This window comes from Monodon monoceros, unplaced genomic scaffold (genome assembly GCF_005190385.1).
Source record: "Monodon monoceros isolate NGI ecotype Baffin Bay Population unplaced genomic scaffold, NGI_Narwhal_1 Super_Scaffold_13, whole genome shotgun sequence".
NCBI lineage: Eukaryota > Metazoa > Chordata > Mammalia > Artiodactyla > Monodontidae > Monodon > Monodon monoceros.
Window position 1 is genome coordinate 69,677,678 of NW_021703769.1, and position 19,310 is coordinate 69,696,987.

General features: G+C 50.7%; 1 protein-coding gene across 2 annotated transcripts in view; it reads right to left on the reverse strand.

The window, feature by feature from the left end:
• Positions 1–16,432, reverse strand: part of GSG1L (GSG1 like) — a 215,388-nt gene extending 198,956 nt beyond the window's left edge. The window contains exon 1 of one of the 2 annotated variants that reach the window (XM_029221177.1): positions 16,015–16,366. In XM_029221177.1, the coding sequence (XP_029077010.1) occupies positions 16,015–16,366 (352 nt within the window). Of the gene's footprint in view, positions 1–16,014 lie in introns of both variants that reach the window. The other variant, XM_029221178.1, reaches the window with a different exon arrangement.
• Positions 16,433–19,310: the final 2,878 nt, after the last annotated feature.

A 19,310-nucleotide genomic window follows, 5' to 3' on the forward strand; every position in this document is an offset into this window, starting at 1 on the left:
ACACACACACACACACACACACACACACACACACACACACACACACAACCTGGCCCTCCTGGCAGCCCTCAATGCTTAATTTTGCTTTAAGCATGTCCAAGATAACGTGCACATCCCATGGAAGACCCGCATCCTGGGACACTGAGACCCTGGGTATCAGCTCTCCCACCCAAAGGGATTCTGCCACTTCCTAAGGACCACTGCGTTCTGGTTCTGGGACACCACGGTGAGAAGTTGAACATGGTCTCTGGTCTGCTCTGAGCTGCTCACTTTAGGATGAGAGGTACAAATCGTAAATGTGCACAGAAATAAAAAAAAAAACAATGTCATTTCAGTGAGTGGTAAGTGCTGTGAAGAAAAGAAACCTTGGGAGGACACCGCAGTGAGGGCTGGGGCTTGGGGAGGGTCTGCGGACGTGACAGCTGAGACAAGTTCTTCATATTTAGAGGAAGGGAACAGCTAACGCCCGGTGGTGGGAAATAAGCTCGATGTGGCTGGAAGTGGAGGGAAGCAGCAAGGCACAGCAGGGAGCAGGAGGCTGAGGTGGGCTGGCAGTCATGCTCTGCGCCACGCTCTGCGCTAGCCCTGCCTGCTGCCTCCCTCCCAGATGCAGAATGAGAGGCCTGGATGGGAACACTGGTGCCCATGCCTGCCGTGCTCTGGAAACCTCTGGGGAAATACAGATCCCTGGACCTCACCCCAGACCCATCCAGCAGTAAGTCCAAGGGCAAGACCCTGGGAATCTGTATTTTAACAAGTTCTCTAGATGACTCTGGGGCACAGCCAACTTTGGGAAACACCAGATGAATCAGAGGTTCTCAACCTGGTGTGGTCTCCAGTGTGGGCCTCGGGAAACTGTAGGCCAAATTGTGTGTTTAGGGGGACGCATTTCTCTGCATAGAGGCCCCTGGTTTCATCCCAGCATCACAGAGCCCCAGAGCCCCACACAATTAAGAACCTCTGACTCAAGAACAGCTGCAGTGTCTTGGCTAAAAAGGAATTAGGCCAGGGATGGAGGGCATGGCCACAAACTCCTTCAGCTCCCAGATGTATCCTTGCTGTGTAAGTAGGGGGCATCTGTTATTCTTATCTGACCAGCATCTATTTCCCCTCTTACTGGGACAAGTCCCCGATTTTGACGAACCACCTACGATACAGTGATTGCTTTAATGGTCCCAATTCTTCACCACCACCCCCCGTATCCATGCCCTTGGCCATTATAACTCTGTGGTGCCCCCCGACAGTGGCTCCAGGCTCAGCTGCGTGATTTGCTTTGGCCAATGGGATGTAAGTAAATGTGACGTAAGTAGAGGCTTGAAAAGCACCTGCACAATTTGGCTCGCTCTGGCTTTTACATCTCTGACACCATCTGAGAACATGCCCAGGCCAGCCTGTTGAAGGACAAGAGGCACGTGGCCCAGCTGCCTCCTTCACTCCAGCCAATAGCTAGCGACCAGCACACATGTGAGTTACCTAACATTTAGGCCCAACCTAAATATGGACCCACAGACTCTCGAGCTAAGTAAATGCTTACAGTTGTCTGCCCCTGAGGTTTTGCTGTTACACAGCATTGCTGAGGCAAGGGCCAACTGACATTCCCCTCTTCCACTCTCAGGCCTCATGGCTTAGGGGGACCCGTCCTCATCAACACCATCCACCCCTCTGGCCACACCCATCCGTTCAGTCCAAGTTGGTCCAATGAGAGCCAGTTCTGGGACTTTTGTTTGGAACTTTGGGGAAGAGGATCTCTTTTTGTCCTGAAGTTACTGGAAGGACAGGAGGTAAGCTCAAAGTTTGTGGGGCTGACCACAGTGGGAGAGTGCACTTGAGAATGAAGCTAATCCAGAAGAAAGCAGAGCCAAGGGCTGGAAAGAGAAATTCCCAATAACACTGTGATCCAGCCATGACACAACCCCAGACTTTTCTTAGGAGACCTTCTATCAAGAGCGACTATAGGAGAGGAACCAAGATGGCGGAGTAGCAGGGCGTGCTCTCACTCCCTCTTGTGGGAACACCAGAATCACAACTAGCTACTGGACAATCACTGACAGGAGGACACTGGAACTCACCAAAAAAGATACCCCACATCCAAAGACAAAGGAGAAGCCACAATGAGATGGTAGGACAGGCGCAATCACAGCAAAATCAAATCCCATAAATGCTGGGTGGGTGACTCACAGACTGGAGAACACTTATACCACAGAAGTCCACCCGCTGGAGTGAAGGTTCTGAGCCCCACGTCAGGCTTCCCAACCTGGGGGTCCGGCAATGGGAGGAGGAATTTCTACAGAATCAGACTTTGAAGGTTCATGGGATTTGATTGCAGGACTTCGACAGGACTGGGGGAAACAGAGACTCCACTCTTGGAGGCACACACAAAGTAGTGTGCGCATCGGGACCCAGGGGAAGGAGCAGTGACCCCGAGGGAGACTGAACCAGACCTACCTGCTAGTGTTGGAGGGTCTCCTGCAGAGGCGGGGGGTGGCTGTGGCTCACCGTGGGGACAAGGACACTGGCAGCAGGAGTTCTGGGAAGTACGCCTGGGCAAGAGCCCTCCCAGAGTCTGTCATTAGCCCCACCAAAGAGCCCAGATAGGCTCCAGTGTTGGGTTGCCTCAGGCCAAACAACCAACAGGGAGGGACGCCAGCCCCACCCATCAGCAGTCAAGCGGATTAAAGTTTTACTGAGCTCTGCCCACCAGAGCAACACCCAGCTCTACCCACCACCAGTCCCTCCCATCAGGAAGCTTGCACAAGCCTCTTAGATAGCCTCATTCACCAGAGGGCAGACAGCAGAAGCAAGAAAAAATACAATCCTGCAGCCTGTGGAACAAAAACCACATTCACAGAAACATAGACAAGATGAAAAGGCAGAAGGCTATGTACCAGATGAAAGAACAAGATAAAACCCCAGAAAAACAATTAAATGAAGTGGAGATGGGCAAACTTCCAGAAAAAGAATTGAGAATAATGATAGTGAAGATGATCCAGGACCTCGGAAAAAGAATGGAGGCAAATATCGAGAAGATGCAAGAAATGTTTAACAAAGACCTGGAAGAATTAAAAGAACAAACAAACAGAGATGAACAATACAATAACTGAAGTGAAAACTACACGAGAAGGAATCAATAGCAGAATAACTGAGGCAGAAGAACAGATAAGTGACCCGGAAGACAGAAAGGTGGAATTCACTGCGGCGGAACAGAATAAAGAAAAAAGAGTGAAAAGAAATGAAGACAGCCTAAGAGACCTCTGGGACAACATTAAACGCAACAACATTCGCATTATAGGGGTCCCCGAAGGACAAGAGAGAGAGAAAGGACCTGAGAAAATATTTGAAGAGATTAGAGTCGAAGACTTCCCTAACATGGGAAAGGAAATAGCCACCCAAGTCCAGGAAGCGCAGCGAGTCCCATACAGGATAAACCCAAGGAGAAACATGCCGAGACACATAGTAATCAAACTGGCAAAAATTAAAGAAAAACTATTGAAAGCAGCAAGGGAAAAACAACAAATAACATACAAGGGAACTCCCATAAGGTTAACAGCTGATTTCTCAGCAGAAACTCTACAAGCCAGAAGGGAGTGGCATGATATACTTAAAGTGATGAAAGGGAAGAACCTACAACCAAGATTACTCTACCCAGCAAGGATCTCATTCAGATTCGATGGAGAAATCAAAAGCTTTACAGACAAGCAAAAGCTAAGAGAATTCAGCACCACCAAACCAGCTCTACAACAAATGCTAAAGGAACTTCTCTAAGTGGGAAACACAAGAGAAGAAAAGGACCTACAAAAACAAACCCAAAACGATTAAGAAAACGGTCACAGGAACATGCATATCGATAATTACCTTAAACGTGAATGGATTAAATGCTCCAACCAAAAGACACAGGCTTGCTGAATGGAAACAAAAACAAGACCCATCTATATGCAGTCTAAAGAGACCCACTTCAGACCTAGGGACACATACAGACTGAAAGTGAGGGGATGGAAAAAGATATTCCATGCCAATGGAAATCAAAAGAAAGCTGGGGCCTTCCCCGGTGGCGCAGTGGTTGAGAGTCCGCCTGCTGATGCAGGGGACGCGGGTTCGTATCCCGGTCCGGGAAGATCCCACATGCCGCGGAGCGGCTGCGCCCCTGAGCCATGGCCGCTGAGCCTGCGCGTCCGGAACCTGTTGCTCCACAACGGGAGAGGCCACAACAGTGAGAGGCCCGTGTACCGCAAAAAAAACAAAAAACAAACTATGGGATGCAGCAAAAGCAGTTCTAAGAGGGAAGTTTATACAAGCCTACCTCAAGAAACAAGAAAAATCTCAAATAAACAATCTAACCTTACACCTAAAGGAACTAGAGAAAGAAGAACAAACAAAACCCAAAGTTAGAAGAAGGAAAGAAATCATAAAGATCAGACCAGAAATAAATGAAATAGAAACAAAGAAAACAATAGCAAAGATCAATAAAACTAAAAGCTGCTTCTTTGAGAAGATAAACAAAATTGATAAACCATTAGCCAGACTCATCAAGAAAAAGAGGGAGAGGACTGAAATCAGTAAAATTACAAATGAAAAAGGAGAAGTTACAACAGACACCACAGAAATACAAAGCATCCTAAGATGCTACAAGCAACTCTACGCCAATAAAATGGACAACCTGGAAGAAGTGGACAAATTCTTAGAAAAGTATAACCTTCCAAGACTGAACCAGGAAGAAATAGAAAATATGAACAGACCAATCACAAGTAATGAAATTGAAACTGTGATTAAAAATCTTCCAACAAACAAAAGCCCAGGACCAGATGGCTTCACAGGTGAATTCTATCAAACATTTAGAGAAGAGCTAACATCCATCCTTCTCAAACTCTTCCAAAAAACTTCAGAGGAAGGAACACTCCCAAACTCATTCTATGAGGCCACCATCACTCTGATACCAAAACCAGAAAAAGATACTACAAAAAAAAAGAAAATTATAGACCAATATCACTGATGAACATAGATGCAAAAGTCCTCAACAAAATACTAGCAAACAGAATCCAACAACACATTAAAAGGATCATATACCATGATCAAGTGGGATTTATCCCAGGGATGCAAGGATTCTTCAATATATGCAAATCAATCAATGTGATACACCACATTAACAAACTGAAGAATAAAAACCATATGATCATCTCAATAGATGCAGAAAAAGCTTCTGACAAAATTCAACACCCATTTATGATAAAAACTCTCCAGAAAGTGGGCATAGAGGGAAACTACCTCAACATAATAAAGGCCATATGCGACAAACCCACAGCAAACATCATTCTCAATGGTGAAAAACTGAAAGCATTTCCTCTAAGATCAGGAGCAAGACAAGGATGTCCACTCTCACCACTATTATTCAACATAGTTTTAGAAGTCCTAGCCACGGCAATCAGGGAAGAAAAACAAACAAAAGGAATACAAATTGGAAAAGAAGAAGTAAAACTGTCACTGTTTGCAGATGACATGATACTATACATAGAGAATCCTAAAAATGCCACCAGAAAACTACTAGAGTTAATCAATGAATTTGGTAAAGTTGCAGGATACAAAGTTAATGCACAGAAATCTCTTGCATTCCTATACACTAATGATGAAAAGTCTGAAAGAGAAATTAAGGAAACACTGCCATTTACCATTGCAACAAAAAGAATAAAATACCTAGGAATAAACCTACCTAGGGAGACAAAAGACCTGTATGCAGAAAACTATAAGACACTGATGAAAGAAATTAAAGATGATACCAACAGATGGAGAGATATACCATGTTCTTGGATTGGAAGAATCAATATTGTGAAAATGACTATACTACCCAAAGCAATCTACAGATTTAATGCAATTCCTATCAAATTACCAATGGCATTTTTTACGGAACTAGAACAAAAAGTCTTAAAATTTGTATGGAGACACAAAAGACCCCAAATAGCCAAAGCAGTCTTGAGGGGAAAAAACGGAGCTGGAGGAATCAGACTCCCTGACTTCAGACTATACTACAAAGCTACAGTAATCAAGACAATATGGTACTGGCACAAAAACAGAAACATAGATCAATGGAACAAGATAGAAAGCCCAGAGATAAACCCACACACCTGTGGTCAACTAATCTATGACAAAGGAGGCAAGGATATACAATGGAGAAAAGACAGTCTCTTCAATAAGTGGTGCGGGGAAAACTGGACAGCTACCTGTAAAAGAATGAAATTAGAACACTCCCTAACACCAAACACAAAAATAAACTCAAAATGGGTTTGAGACCTAAATGTAAGACCGGACACTATAAAACTTTCAGAGGAAAACATAGGAAGAACACTCTTTGACATAAATTGCAGCAAGATCTTTTTTGATCCACCTCCTAGAGTAATGGAAATAAAAACAAAAGTAAACAAATGGGACCTCATGAAACTTCAAAGCTTTTGCACAGCAAAGGAAACCATAAACAAGACGAAAGGACAACCCTCAGAATGGGAGAAAATATTTGCAAATGAATCAACGGACAAAGGATTAATCTCCAAAATATATAAACAGCTCATGCAGCTCAATATTAAAGAAACAAACAACCCAATCCAAAAATGGGCAGAAGACCTAAATAGACATTCCTCCAAAGAAGACATACAGATGGCCAAGAAGCACATGAAAAGCTGCTCAACATCACTAATTATTAGAGAAATGCAAATCAAACCTACAATGAGGTATCACCTCACACCAGTTAGAATGGGCATCATCAGAAAATCTACAAACAACAAATGCTGGAGAGGGTGTGGAGAAAAGGGAACCCTCTTGCACTCTTGGTGGGAATGTAAATTGATACAGCCACTATGGAGAACAGTATGGAGGTTCCTTAAAAAACTAAAAACAGAACTACCATATGACCCAGCAATCCCACTACTGGGCATATACCCAAAGAAAACCATAATTCAAAAAGACACACGCACCCCAATATTCATTGCAGCACTATTTACAATAGCCAGGTCATGGAAGCAACCTAAATGCCCATCGACAGACGAATGGATAAAGAAGATGTGGTACATAATGGAATATTACTCAGCTATAAAAAGGAACGAAATTGGGTCATTTGTTGAGACGTGGATGGATCTAGAGACCATCATACGGAGTGAAGTAAGTCAGAAAGAGAAAAACAAACATCGTATATTAACGCATGTATGTGGAACCTAGAAAAATGCTACAGATGAACCGGTTTGCAGAGCAGAAGTTGAGACACAGATGTAGAGAACAAACGTATTGACACCAAGGGGGGAAAGTCGCGGGGGGGTGGGGATGGTGGTGTGATGAATTGGGTGATTGGGATTGACATGTATACACTGATGTGTATAAAATTGATGACTAATAAGAAACTGCTGTATTAAAAAATAAAAAAAAGTTTTTTAAAAAGAGCAACCATAAATTGTTTGTTTTCTTAAGCCCATTTCAGATGAGTTTCCCTCACTTTCAGGGAGTCCTGGTGTCCTGCCTAACAGGGTCGACTCCTTTGGGGATGTCTGCCCAAGCCCCTACCTATTCCCCTGGCTTCCCCTTCCCTCCATCCACAGGATGGAGCTGTGTAATCCTACATCTCCACTCCCAGAACAGAGCAGACTGGACCAGCCATCATGGCCACCAGCACCACACTGTCCAATCAGACTGTCTCTCAAGACCATGAACCAATAACCATGGAAACAAGGAGCTGGGACTCCAATCACATGAACAGAGCTCTGGCTTAGAAGTTGCAAACTGGCAGGACAGGGTCTGCTCACCCCTCATAAGTGTTGGCTTTGGGCCTGCAGAGCGGGCTTCTTATTTTTAATTGAATTCATTGCCAAATTTCAACCATCAAGAAGTTTGGTATATATGTCAAAACAAAATTTGAGAAATTACACTTGAAATATTTTCAATTTTTCAAAAATTTTAAATAAAAGCAAGCTAATATACCTCAACAACTTAGCTAAATTTAAAAAAAGTAACATCTACAATTTTTAATATAAATAAGTTTCTGTTCATCTATTTCCATGATTTAATAAAACTATATTATTTCAATTGCTCTTATAATAACCATTCATCTACAAATGTATTATTTTATTAATAAATATCCATCTCCTGTTAATGTTTTCCTAACAGAGAAAGAATAAAACAAATAAAAGTGGCAGGTATCAATTCTTACTAAAAAAAAAGAGGTTTGGTATAAAAACCTGGAGTGTTGACAAAATGGACAACTTGGCACCACACGGTCTCCCCTCCCCCAATGATAATGGTCACCTGGAGCTGAACAGTAGCTGCCGCTTTAGGCCAGGCAGACGCTCCCGGTTCCCCACAGTCCCCCCCACTCCCTGTATGTTTACTCTCTTTGGTTTCCAATCTGGTCCCTGTAGAATTTTAGTTGGTGGCTCTAGACATGAGGGAGGACTCGTCAACTCTGGCCTCCAGGAGCCCAGGAGGTCCCGGCTCTGACCTCCGAGGCCTTTGCCTGGATTCTGTAGGCAGCAGCAGCATCCTTCTTAAAAACTCCCCGGGTTTCCCTGGTGGCGCAGTGGTTGAGAGTCCGCCTGCCGATGCCGGGGACACGGGTTCGTGCCCCGGTCCGGGAAGATCCCACATGCCGCGGAGCGGCTGGGCCCGTGAGCCATGGCCGCTGAGCCTGCGCGTCCGGAGCCTGTGCTCCGCAACGGGAGAGGCCACAACAGTGAGAGGCCCACATACCAAAAAAAAAAAAAAACCTCCCCTTTATCCTTAAGTGGGCCTGAGTCTGCTTCTATCACTTGGGACCAGAAGAGCTTAACCACCACGGATGGTCCCACAGACAGCACAGAGGCCCGAGGTCACAGCATCCCTGCAAGATGGTTCTGAGTCTGGTACCCCAGGATTTAAACAGGGAGGATGACCACAGTGAACCCCCTCAGCCCTTCACAGCAGCCCACTAAATACCTCTTCTTGGGAGCAGAACAGGGGAGGGAAGAGGGAAGAAGGAATATCTGACAAGTCCATGGGAATGATGGGCACAGAGCTTGGGGCCTCTCACTGCACACACAAGTCCTGAGAAGGTCCTAGAATCCCAAATGCTTTCAACACGTATTCACCAAACCCTTACTCAAAGCCAGCTCGTCTAGTTTCTGGGATATGGCATTATGTGAAATGGACCAAGTCCTGCCACCATGGAGCTAGCATCCGTGCAGGGCAGAGACATCATAAAGAAGACAAGTGAAAACCAGAAATAGAGTCACAGATATAGAAAACAGACTTATGGTTACCAAGGGGGAAAGGGGGGCAGGGATAAATTGGGAGATTGGGATCGACATATACACACTACTATATATAAAATAGATAACTAATAAGGACCTACGGTTTAGCACAGGAACTCTACTCAATACTCTGTAATGATCTATACGGGAAAAGAATCTAAAAAAGAGTGGATATATGTGTATGTATAATTGATTCACTTTGCTGTAGAGCAGAAACTAGCACAACGTTGTAAATCAACTATACTCCAATAAAAATTTTTTTAATTTTTTTTAATGAAAGGAAGAAGATAAATGAGTGTGATATGTAGTGGGTAAGACGATAATGAGAGTGATGGGGGAATAAGGAGGGAGGGAGAAGTGCTTGGGGGTGGTGAGGTCACTGATATACATCGTGTGGTCTGGGAAGGTCTCACTGAGAAGAGAACCTTTGAGCAGAGACCTGCCTGAGAAGGGAGGGAGCCTGGCAGACAACTGGGAGAAGAGTTCCCACACAGAAGGAACAGCAAGTGCAAAGGTCCTGAGGCAGGAGGTCTTGGCCTGTTCAAGGACCAGCAAGGAGGCCGGTATGGCTGGAGCAGAGCAGTTGTGGGGAGAGATGGTCAGAGAGGCAATAGGGGCAAATTTCAAAGGACCCACAGGCTTTGGAGGATGTTTGGCTGTAACTGAGCGAGATGAGATGCACAGGAGGGCCCTGAGCAGTGGAGGGAAGTGACCTGACTCGGATTTAACAGGATTCCTCTGGCTGCTGGGTGGAGAACAGATGGTGGGGGGCCAAGGGCAGGAGCAGGGAGCCCATGGATGGGCTACTGCCCTAGTCCAGCGGAGAGGCACCAGGGGCCCGGCCAGGGCAGAGCTGGTGGAACGTGATCAGGCAGGGGCTGGATTCTGACTGAAGAGCTGGCAGGATTCACCTATGGATGAGACGTGGGATGTGAGAGCAAGAGGCACCAAGGAGGACCCCAAGGCTTGGGTCCTGAGTGCCTGGAAGGTGGCAAAGTTACATCAGTAGTGAGGAGGGGTGGGCGATGGATTCCCAGAAGGGGCAGCTGCCACTCCCACAGGAACCTGGGCCCAGCGCTGATGGATCTGCCAGGTTTTTGAGAAAAGCCATAAATCCAGATGTTTCTGTGAAGTGTCTCAATTTTCAAATATTGGCAACTTATTCAAAGATGCTGAAGACCCTGCAGGGCCAAACAAACAGATGGACAGTTTGGATCTGACCCGATAGCCATGGGTCTGCAGCCTCTGACACGAGGTCAGGTCACCGAAAGCTCCGTTATTGAGTGATTGCTGTGTACCAGCCAAGCATCCACGTTATCTTGCTTTAACTCCAAGGACACTATCATGAGGCAGATATCATCGTCCTCTTGTCCCAGCCAAGGAAACAGGGGCCCAGAGAGGGCAAGCCCCTGCCAGAGGTCACACAGCAGGTGAGTGGTGGCATGGTGGCTGGAGCCTGAACTGTCTGACCACAAGGCCTGTGGTCCTGGGGTGCTCTGCCGCCTCCATCAACCAGACAAAAAATAAAACCAAACCCTCATTTTACACATAAGGAAAGAAAAGGCCACAGAGAGAGGGAGTGTGACTTGTTTAACGTCATTCAGCAAGTTGGCACTGGAGGCTGGACTTGAACCCAGGGTTCATGACACCTGGTGCAGCGTCCTTCTCACTGAGGCCTCTTGGAGGTGCCTGGGGAGGCTGCGTGAACTGGGTTGGGGGGACGGGGTGCAGCACAGCACCGCAGGCAAGAGCCAGGCTCTGGAGCCTTCTGCATATCACAACTCTGCCACTTGGAAGCTGTGTGACCTTGAACAAGTCACTTCACCTCTCTGTGCCTCGGTTTCCTCATCGGGTGTAACCATGGCACCTACCTCATATGGCTGTTATGGGAACAAAAGGAAGTAACACTTTTGGGGGCTCAAGCCATGCCCTTCAAAGTCCAACTCTTCATGTATCCGCTGCTCCTGGCCTGTCTGATATTACACCAACGTATTCCCGAGCGCCGCAAGTCCCCAGGTTGGGGACATCACATGCGTCCTCATACTTGTGAAAATGTAGCAGCATGATATAAGGGACGGACAGAAGAGCTGGGGTTTTCTGTAGAAATGAAGGGGAAGCAAGAAAGGCGGGGGGGTGGCAGGGGCCTTCTCCTGAGGGGCTATGGGCCCGCCCCACACTCATGCATGTGTGTGTGCGTGTGTGTGTGTGTGTGTGTGTGTGTGTGTGTAAGGAGGGGTAGATGTAACAGAAGCCTCAGTGGAAGGGGAGGGGTCCCCGGCCAGGCCCCCTGCTTCCCTGCAGCATAAGAAGACACTTAGAGCCTGGCAAAGAACCGGACACAAAGGACAACAGACATAACAACCAACATCTATCCCACAAATGTTGACTGACCACCTACTGCTGCCAGTGTCCTGAGCACTGGGGAGCCAGCCGTGAAACAACACAAACTCAACCTCCACCTTCACGGAGCTGGTGGACCACACACAAAACAAACGAGGAACACCGAGGAAAAGTCAACGGTGGCAAATGCTAGCAGAAAAATCAAGCAGCAAAAGCGTGGGGAGATCAATATTGAATGGGGTGCTGGGAAAGAGCTGACTTCAAGAAGTTTCCAGAAACAGTCTTGTGGCCAACTGGGGGAAGAGCATTCCAGGCAGCGGGAAAGGCAGTGCAAAGGCACTGAGGTGGAGTGTGCCTGGTGTCAGGAGCCAGTGTGGCAGAAGCCAGTGACCAGGCGGGAGAAGGAGAGGACGCCAGAGAGGCAGAGAGGCCATGTAGCCAGGGAGGGGCTGAGGGCCACCTTCACGCAGGGCCTCAAGCTTTGGGGAGGATGTGGCTTTGACTCTAAGTGGGGGGAGGGGCAGTTGTCAGAGGGGGGCTGTGCAAAGGAGAAACGGGTCTGATGATCACTCAGATGCAGGGTGGCCGGGGGACTGGCCGGGGTGGGGGCAATGGTGGAAGCGGAGAGGCTGCTGCCGAAGTCCACAAGAGAGAGTGGGCACTGTCCCACCCATGACAGGGGAGACAGTGGGTCTAGAGTCGGGACACCAAACGTCCAGCTCCTCCTCTCCCTTCTCTCTGGCCGCCCCATCCCACTTCCCTCCAGCCACGCTCACAAGCCCTCCTAGACCCTGCCACCCCATCAGTCCTCCGGAGCCACCCACTTCCTGAGGTCCAAACACACACTCCCTGAGACTGAAGTCCAGCATCACCTGTGCTCCCCGTCAGCACAGCCACCTGCCTGCCAGCCCCACCTGCCCGCCTCCAGACCTTCACTCGTGACCCCTCCAGGCCTTTCTCTGCTGCCCCTCCAACCCCAATGCCTGCGTCTGCACCCACCCGAGCCTTGAGAGCATCTAATCCAGAAGAGAGATCCAATCTGCGTGAAGGGCTTGGGGTAATTCTGTGTCGAGGCCACACTTGTCTTTCTGTTTGTTGAAGGAGGCTGATGCTCCTTCTTGGAGGAAGGAGAAAAGCTTCCTTTGTGCCGGGTCTGGGGAAATTGTGTCTGTTTAGGACAGGCTGCAGTTTTCTTTGTGAACGCCGTAGATTTTTCGTGTGGGAAAAGGGTTTATTAGATTTCCCTGTGGCTGCCCAGAATGGGGAGAGGTTTTTCTGAGCACAGAAAGAAATTACCAAACAGGCGTTTGAGAGGAAGGAACATTTAGCACCTGCTTCTCACGGAGAGGTTAGTATTTCGTGGTTGGTGTTTTCATTGGAGTGAACATAAAATGCAGAGAAAGGAAGAAAGCCTTCCCTGTAGTTTCATGGGCATGAGGGAAGGAAGTTGGTCCTTGATGTTCTGGTGGGGAGGACAGGATTTTGTTCGGCGGGGAGGGCTGTTGGGGTGTTGTTTTTTTTTTTTTTTCTCTTCAAGTAGAAAATAAATTTTAAAATGGGCACAGAACCCAGAAGAAAGGTTGTCATAGCAACAAAAGTTTGAGGTCAGGTACCTCCTGACACCCTTTCAGTACCATGACCGTGGAGGGGCAGGATTTGGGCACTGTAGGATCAGTGGGGGAAACCATCCAAAGCTTGGCTCAGACCTCCCGAATTTCTCACCAGCACTGACAGGCTGATAACTATTTTCCAAGCTCCCAGGGAGGAAAATTGTGATTTTCTGGGAGGGGCGATCTCTAGCCAACAGTGATCAAGAGGAAAGAGAAAACTGTGCGTTTGGTTTATTTACCCAACAAACTAACCATCAATGTTTTTACTAACCAAGGACTGGGGGTAAGGGTCTTATGCTGAGCCGCCCCAGATCACGCCTTTCTCTGACCCCCAACTGTACCATTCTCTTCCCTGATCACTTCATTTTGATTCCTTTGTGCCCCATGAAGACAATTCAGGCCCCCTCATCAGCTGTGAGGCCAGACGAAAACCTCTCTTAGCTTCAAATTCCTCATCTGAAAAATGGACACCATAGAAGTGCCTGCCACAAGGGTGTTGGCAAAAAATGGGCACCATAGAAGTGCCTGCCACAAGGGTGTTGGCAAGGATTCAACAAGATCCGGCCGGTGAGAAGTTTTAACAATGTCTGGTGCACATGAAGGGCTCAATAAACGTGAGCTAGCATTGTTTTTAATTAACAATTTTTTTAATGCTTAGCTTTAAACATCCTGTATCAAGCCCTGGAGGAGCTACACGGACAAGCTACAGGGAAATAACTGCAAGAGTTGGGGGGCGTGACCTTCAGGAAGAAGCTAGGAGAGACCTCAAACAATTGAGAGGCTCAGCTGGCCAGCGAGGGCCCAGGCACTCCATGGGGCAGAGACAGGACAACTCCACTGCAGGACACAGCATTGGATTTAAGTGTGTACATAAAGGAAAGGGCAGGGAGTCTGCGTTTTTACACGAAGGAGAAACTTGGTGAGAGGCGGAGGTGAGGTGGGGGGACCCCACCCCAAAGCGTGCAGATATTTCCCAGGACGAGGCATTCCGAGCCCTCCATGGGAGAGGATTGGGCTGAGCGGAAAGCAGGGAATTTTAGCCAAGATGTCCTTTAAGGTTAATTATTATTAAATCATTAAATTATTATTATTATTACATCCCAGAGTAAAAATTCAAGTCCTGAGTGCACATCAGAAGTGAGTCTGATGGGGTGAAACTGGTAAGGGGTGGGACCCTATTCAGAGTGTCTTTGGCAAACAGCCGGCATCAAGCAAGTGGTCCCAGGAAAGTTCAGTGGGGCACCCCTACAGGCAAGACAGGGCAGGCAGCACCCCGGGAAACCTCTGGTTCATGGTCCCGAAGCCTCATCCAACATTTATCCTGCAAATAGGTATTGAAGACCTTCTATGCACTAGACGGTACCCAGAAACTGGGCATGGCAATGAACAAGACGTCTGGGGCCCTGCCCTCATGGAGTGACATCCTATGGGTAAGGGGGACAAGAAGCTGGTGACCAAAGGCATGCCCCCAGAAAACTTCAGGTGGGCCAAGTGTGATGGGGGAGATAAAAATGGTGGTGAGCTACGAAGATGGGGAGGCCCTGCCTCCAAAGGGGGATGGGGGGTCTTCTCTCCAAGGGACCCGGCCTGGGAAGGCGGGTCAGGAAGTCCCATTGGAGCTCAGGAGGAGCCAGCCAGGGAAGATGTGGGGAAGGGCATTCCAGGCAGAGGCAGCAGCCTCCCCGGGTTTATTTCACACCTTCCTCTCTCTGTCCCTTAAACCAGTCAGGCCAACGCCGTATTCAGGGCAAACTAGCGGTTGTGGCCCACTCCTGTCTACATGAGACTACACACATAGCCCACGCTGACATCGAAGAGCTAGGCAGGCACGGGGAGTTTTAACCTTGGGCAAAGAGGTCAATTCCACTCAAGAGGGCCCCCAGACTTGGCCTCGGAGCAACATCGTCTGGGAGGTACCGGGTGGTGTGGACCAGCATCCCCAGCATGTGGTACAACCACCGCCAGGCAGCTTTCCCCTGAGTCCTGCCCTAGCCTCAATGCCTGCCTCGGGGACACTTACTCCGGCCCTGCCTGCCTCCGGCGGCAGGTCCAGGAAAGGGTGCGAGGCCGAGGGAACAGTTTGATCTGCCTTCTGAAGAGTCCCCCCCACCCCGCGCCCCAATTCTGATCCGAGCCTCGCCGAGCTGTCCCGCTTTCCCGCCGCATATTCTCCCGGGCAGGGGCCGGGACGCGAAGGGCTCCCTGCCGGGAACCCACCAGACTGCCCCCACTCCTCACTCCCGTGCTGCCCAAACCCGGTCCGGGAGCGGTTTAGTGCGGGCTGGGGATGGGGGTGGAAGAACGAGCCCCTCGGCTTCTGGCTCTGTGGATCTGCGGTGGAAGGGGCGGCTGACAGCACCAGTCCCTGCGCCAACACCATCGCCACCCCAGGCGGGAAGGGATGGATGGGAGTAGCCAGTGCCCCGCGAAAGGAAGAGGGGGAAGGGGCGAGCATGGAGATGAGTTCTGGCTCGGAAAGGAACGGGGTGGGTGCCGGGAGACGCGCCTCTCCAAGGCGCGGCGACGTCCCCACAGGCGCCTGGTGCTCGGAAGGGGCACGAGCTCTGCCCGAACCTTGAAACGGCGGAGCGTCCCGAACGCCATCATTCGACACCCCCGGACCTGCCCACCGCGCTCCCCGCCCCCGAACGCTCGGCCGAGCCTGCGGAGCGCGGGGCACGGCGTCCTGGCGGTGGCGCGGGCCCCCGGCCCGGGCGCGAGGAGGGAGCGCGGGTTTGGGTCTGGGGCGCCGGGGCCGCGCAGCCCGGGGGAGCCGGGAGCGGAGCCCCGGGGCGCCGCCGCTCACTCACCGAGCCCGCCGAGCTCCTCCTCGCACGAGTACCAGATGCCGGTGTGGAAATTCCTGAAGAGGAATCGGTCGTCGCCTGTCTCCCAGCTGTAGAGCTCGACGCCAGGGGGGCCGTTCCCCGCGGCGGCGGCGGCGGCGGCGGCGGCGGCGGCGGGGGCGGCGGTGCCGTTGGCCGTGGCGTTGGCGCCCGAGTTGGGGCAGTTGGTGCTCCCGCCCTGGCCGCAGACCGGCTTGGGCACCCGCTGCGTGCCCTGGCACCAGTGAGTGGTGAGGAAGGCGGTGGTGGCGAAGAGCAGCGCCAGCAGGTTCAGGGCCACGGCCAGAAGCGCTCGGCCGCGGCGGTTCGTCTTCATGCCGCCCGCGCCGCCGGGACTGCGCCGCCGGGGAGCTCCGCGCGCGAAGTTGGCAGCCGGCGCCCCGCGTCAGCGGCCGCTGCCCGCCGCGCCCCGGGGCTCGGGCGCCTGCGATGGGCGGCGGCGGACGCGGCGCTGGCCCATGCCCCCGCCCCCGGGGTGGGGGCGCGGGGGGCGGGCGGTGGCGGAGCGGCTCCTGCGCGCCCGGAGCCCGGAGCGCGAGTGCACCTCGGCGAGGAGCCGCTGGCGCCTGGCAGCGGCCACGGCGCAGGGACGCGCGCCCCTCCGTGGGGAGACACCTGCAGGCGGCCGGCGACACTGTTCTGGTTCCCGCCCTCACTGGGAGAGGGGGCGCCCCACGCCGGTCGCTGGCGGGGGCCCGGCAGAGAAGGGCGCCCCCTAAAGAGACCCGCACCCGAGTGGAGAGTCTGAGAAGGAAAGAGAGTGCCAGAGAAGGCGCTCTCAGAGAAAGAGGCTTCCCACCGGGAACGTGAAGCAACAAAACCAGCCAGGAGGGGTCATCTCACACAGGAACCAGAGAAGTCCCGCCCTCTGGAGAGAAGGGCAGAGCCTGCTGGGGCTCCCCACGACGAACATGGACCCGCAGCACCCTCCCCTGGAGGCCCGGTAGGGAGCCCCAAGAAGGAGCCCCAAAGAGTCTGAGCTGCAGAGTTGAGTTTTTTGGGCTTCCCACACCCAAGAAGCAGCAGGGCCCACTGAAAAGGATGCCTCATTACTGATCCTGGAGTTGCAGGACCTGTCAGGAGGGGTACCTCACCAGAAATGCGGGGTTGTAGAGTCTAAAGGGCTTGTGCTTCCCCTGGGGGTCTCCCAGGGAGATTTGGGCTGTGTGAACCAACAGGACAGGCTCCCCTGGCAGGATGAAGCTGCAGTCACCCGGGCTCCTTATCATGGCATGGTACGGCACGAAGGGTGGCAAAGAAGTGTGCCACACAGGATGCCAAGTGTCGGATATGACGAATGGGACTTCCCCATGCGGGCATCCCCACCCACCTGAGATCCTTAGCAGTATGACCCAAGGAGATACCACACCAGACACAAAGTTGTTGCAGTTATCAGTCAGGGGTGCCCTACAGAGGCTGCCAACCCAGAATCTCCAAGGTGGGGGGTGGGAACAGAAAGGTCAAGAATACTGACTTTGGGGTCAGGTGACCCTGGGGGCTTGACCAGCTGTGGGCTTTGAACAAGTTATTGTACTAAACCTTTCTGAGTCTCAGTTCCATATCTATAAAAGGGAGGAGGAATATTGGGCTGTCGGAGTGAGATCACACCTGCAAAAAGCACTTGGCACCTAGTAGGTGCTCAATAAACGCTGGCCATCATTATTATTATTATTAGCATCTGAACCAAGATCAGAGGATTAAATTCACACAGACCTTTTCAGGATCTCTTGTGCAAGGTGGGATTGCCCAACTATGAACGCTCCATCCCCACCTCTGCTCTAAAATAACCATGACCCCTGAAGCCCCGTCACCCTGCAAAGCACAGGGTGCCCGGATGCCCAGGATGTGCAACAGTTAATTGCATGTTGATTACAAGAGCTCATCTGAATTCTGCCCAAGCTGAGAACCGCTCCAACAGCCCCCTGCTCGTGGAGTGGCAGGGCTTGCAGAATTCAAGGTTAACGGATTGCCTTACTCTGGTGGGTGAGCCTGTGCTCCCTAGCTGCTGCTGCTGTGCCTGGGGGTAGGTGAGAATAATTGTAGCCAACGTTCCTGGCAGGAACCCATAGGAAGGATGGCCAAGGGTCTCCAGACTTGTTCATTAGATCCCTTTTCTGGCCCTAGGCAAGGCGTTCCCAGCTATTTTGAGGAGGACCTCCATTCAGTATTGAGGGTATTGGTTGAGAGAGAAAATACATCATGGCCAAACAGCTGAAAAGAATTCAGTGACACTTTTAAACGGCCGAGCAGTATTCATCGGAGCAGTACCTGTGCACATTTGAAAACCAGTCCCTCAGATGTTGGCTTGAGACGGTGGTTCATGTGCATGTGTGTAGCACTCGGGGACCTACAGGCTGGGAACCCTGTCCTGGGCATTCAAAGCCGGGAGAGCCCAAGTGACATATGTCTCAGGGACCACACTCTCTTAAGAAGTACCCAGAGGAAGCACAGAGGGGTTTGAAATTTCCATCTAAGACAGTCTTCCACTCTCTGAGTGCCCATTGGATGCTCAGCACCGGAGAGAAAAGAGCATGAACAGCATTAATAAGTACGTTGTAGAGTCGGCAGGTGTTAAGAGCCAAGGAGAACAATAAAGGGAGGAGGACAGGAGTGAGCGTAGCAGATTGCGATTTTAAATCAGGGCTTCAAGGAGATCTCACTGGGAGGTTGACATTGGAGCAAAGGTCTGAAGGAGGGTGGGAGCAGGCCATGGAGATATCCCAGGAAAGGAGGTTCCAGGAAGAGGGAGCAGCCAGTGCAAAGGCCCTGAGGTAGGGGATAACTGAGAAAGCAGTGTGGCTGGAGATGAGTGAGCAGGGAGAGTAGAGAGGTGATGGGGGGAGGGGACAGGTCATCGTGTGTGGAGTCAGTTACAAGGACTCCAGCATTTATTCTGAGTTGGGTGGGAGCCTGGGGAGGTTCTGAGTAGAGGAGAGACATATCTGACTTGGAGTATAACAGGACCACTCTAGATGCTGAATTAAGAAGGGGGAAACAGAGACCAGCTGGGGGCTAGTGAGTGAATCCGTGCAAGTAATGCCAGCGGCTCAGACCAGGGTGGTTGCAACGAGGTTCTGCATCTGTGTCAATTTTCAAAAGCAGATCCAGCAGGATCTGAGGTGGGATGTGTAAGACGCCTTTGAGGTGTTTGGCAGGAGCTCCTGCAAGGACAGAGCTTCCCTGTGCTGAGCCCGAGCAGGTGGGGGCGGGGCGCGGGGAAGCTCCAAAGTTCTGACTGATGTTGCCCTGGACCTTGTACT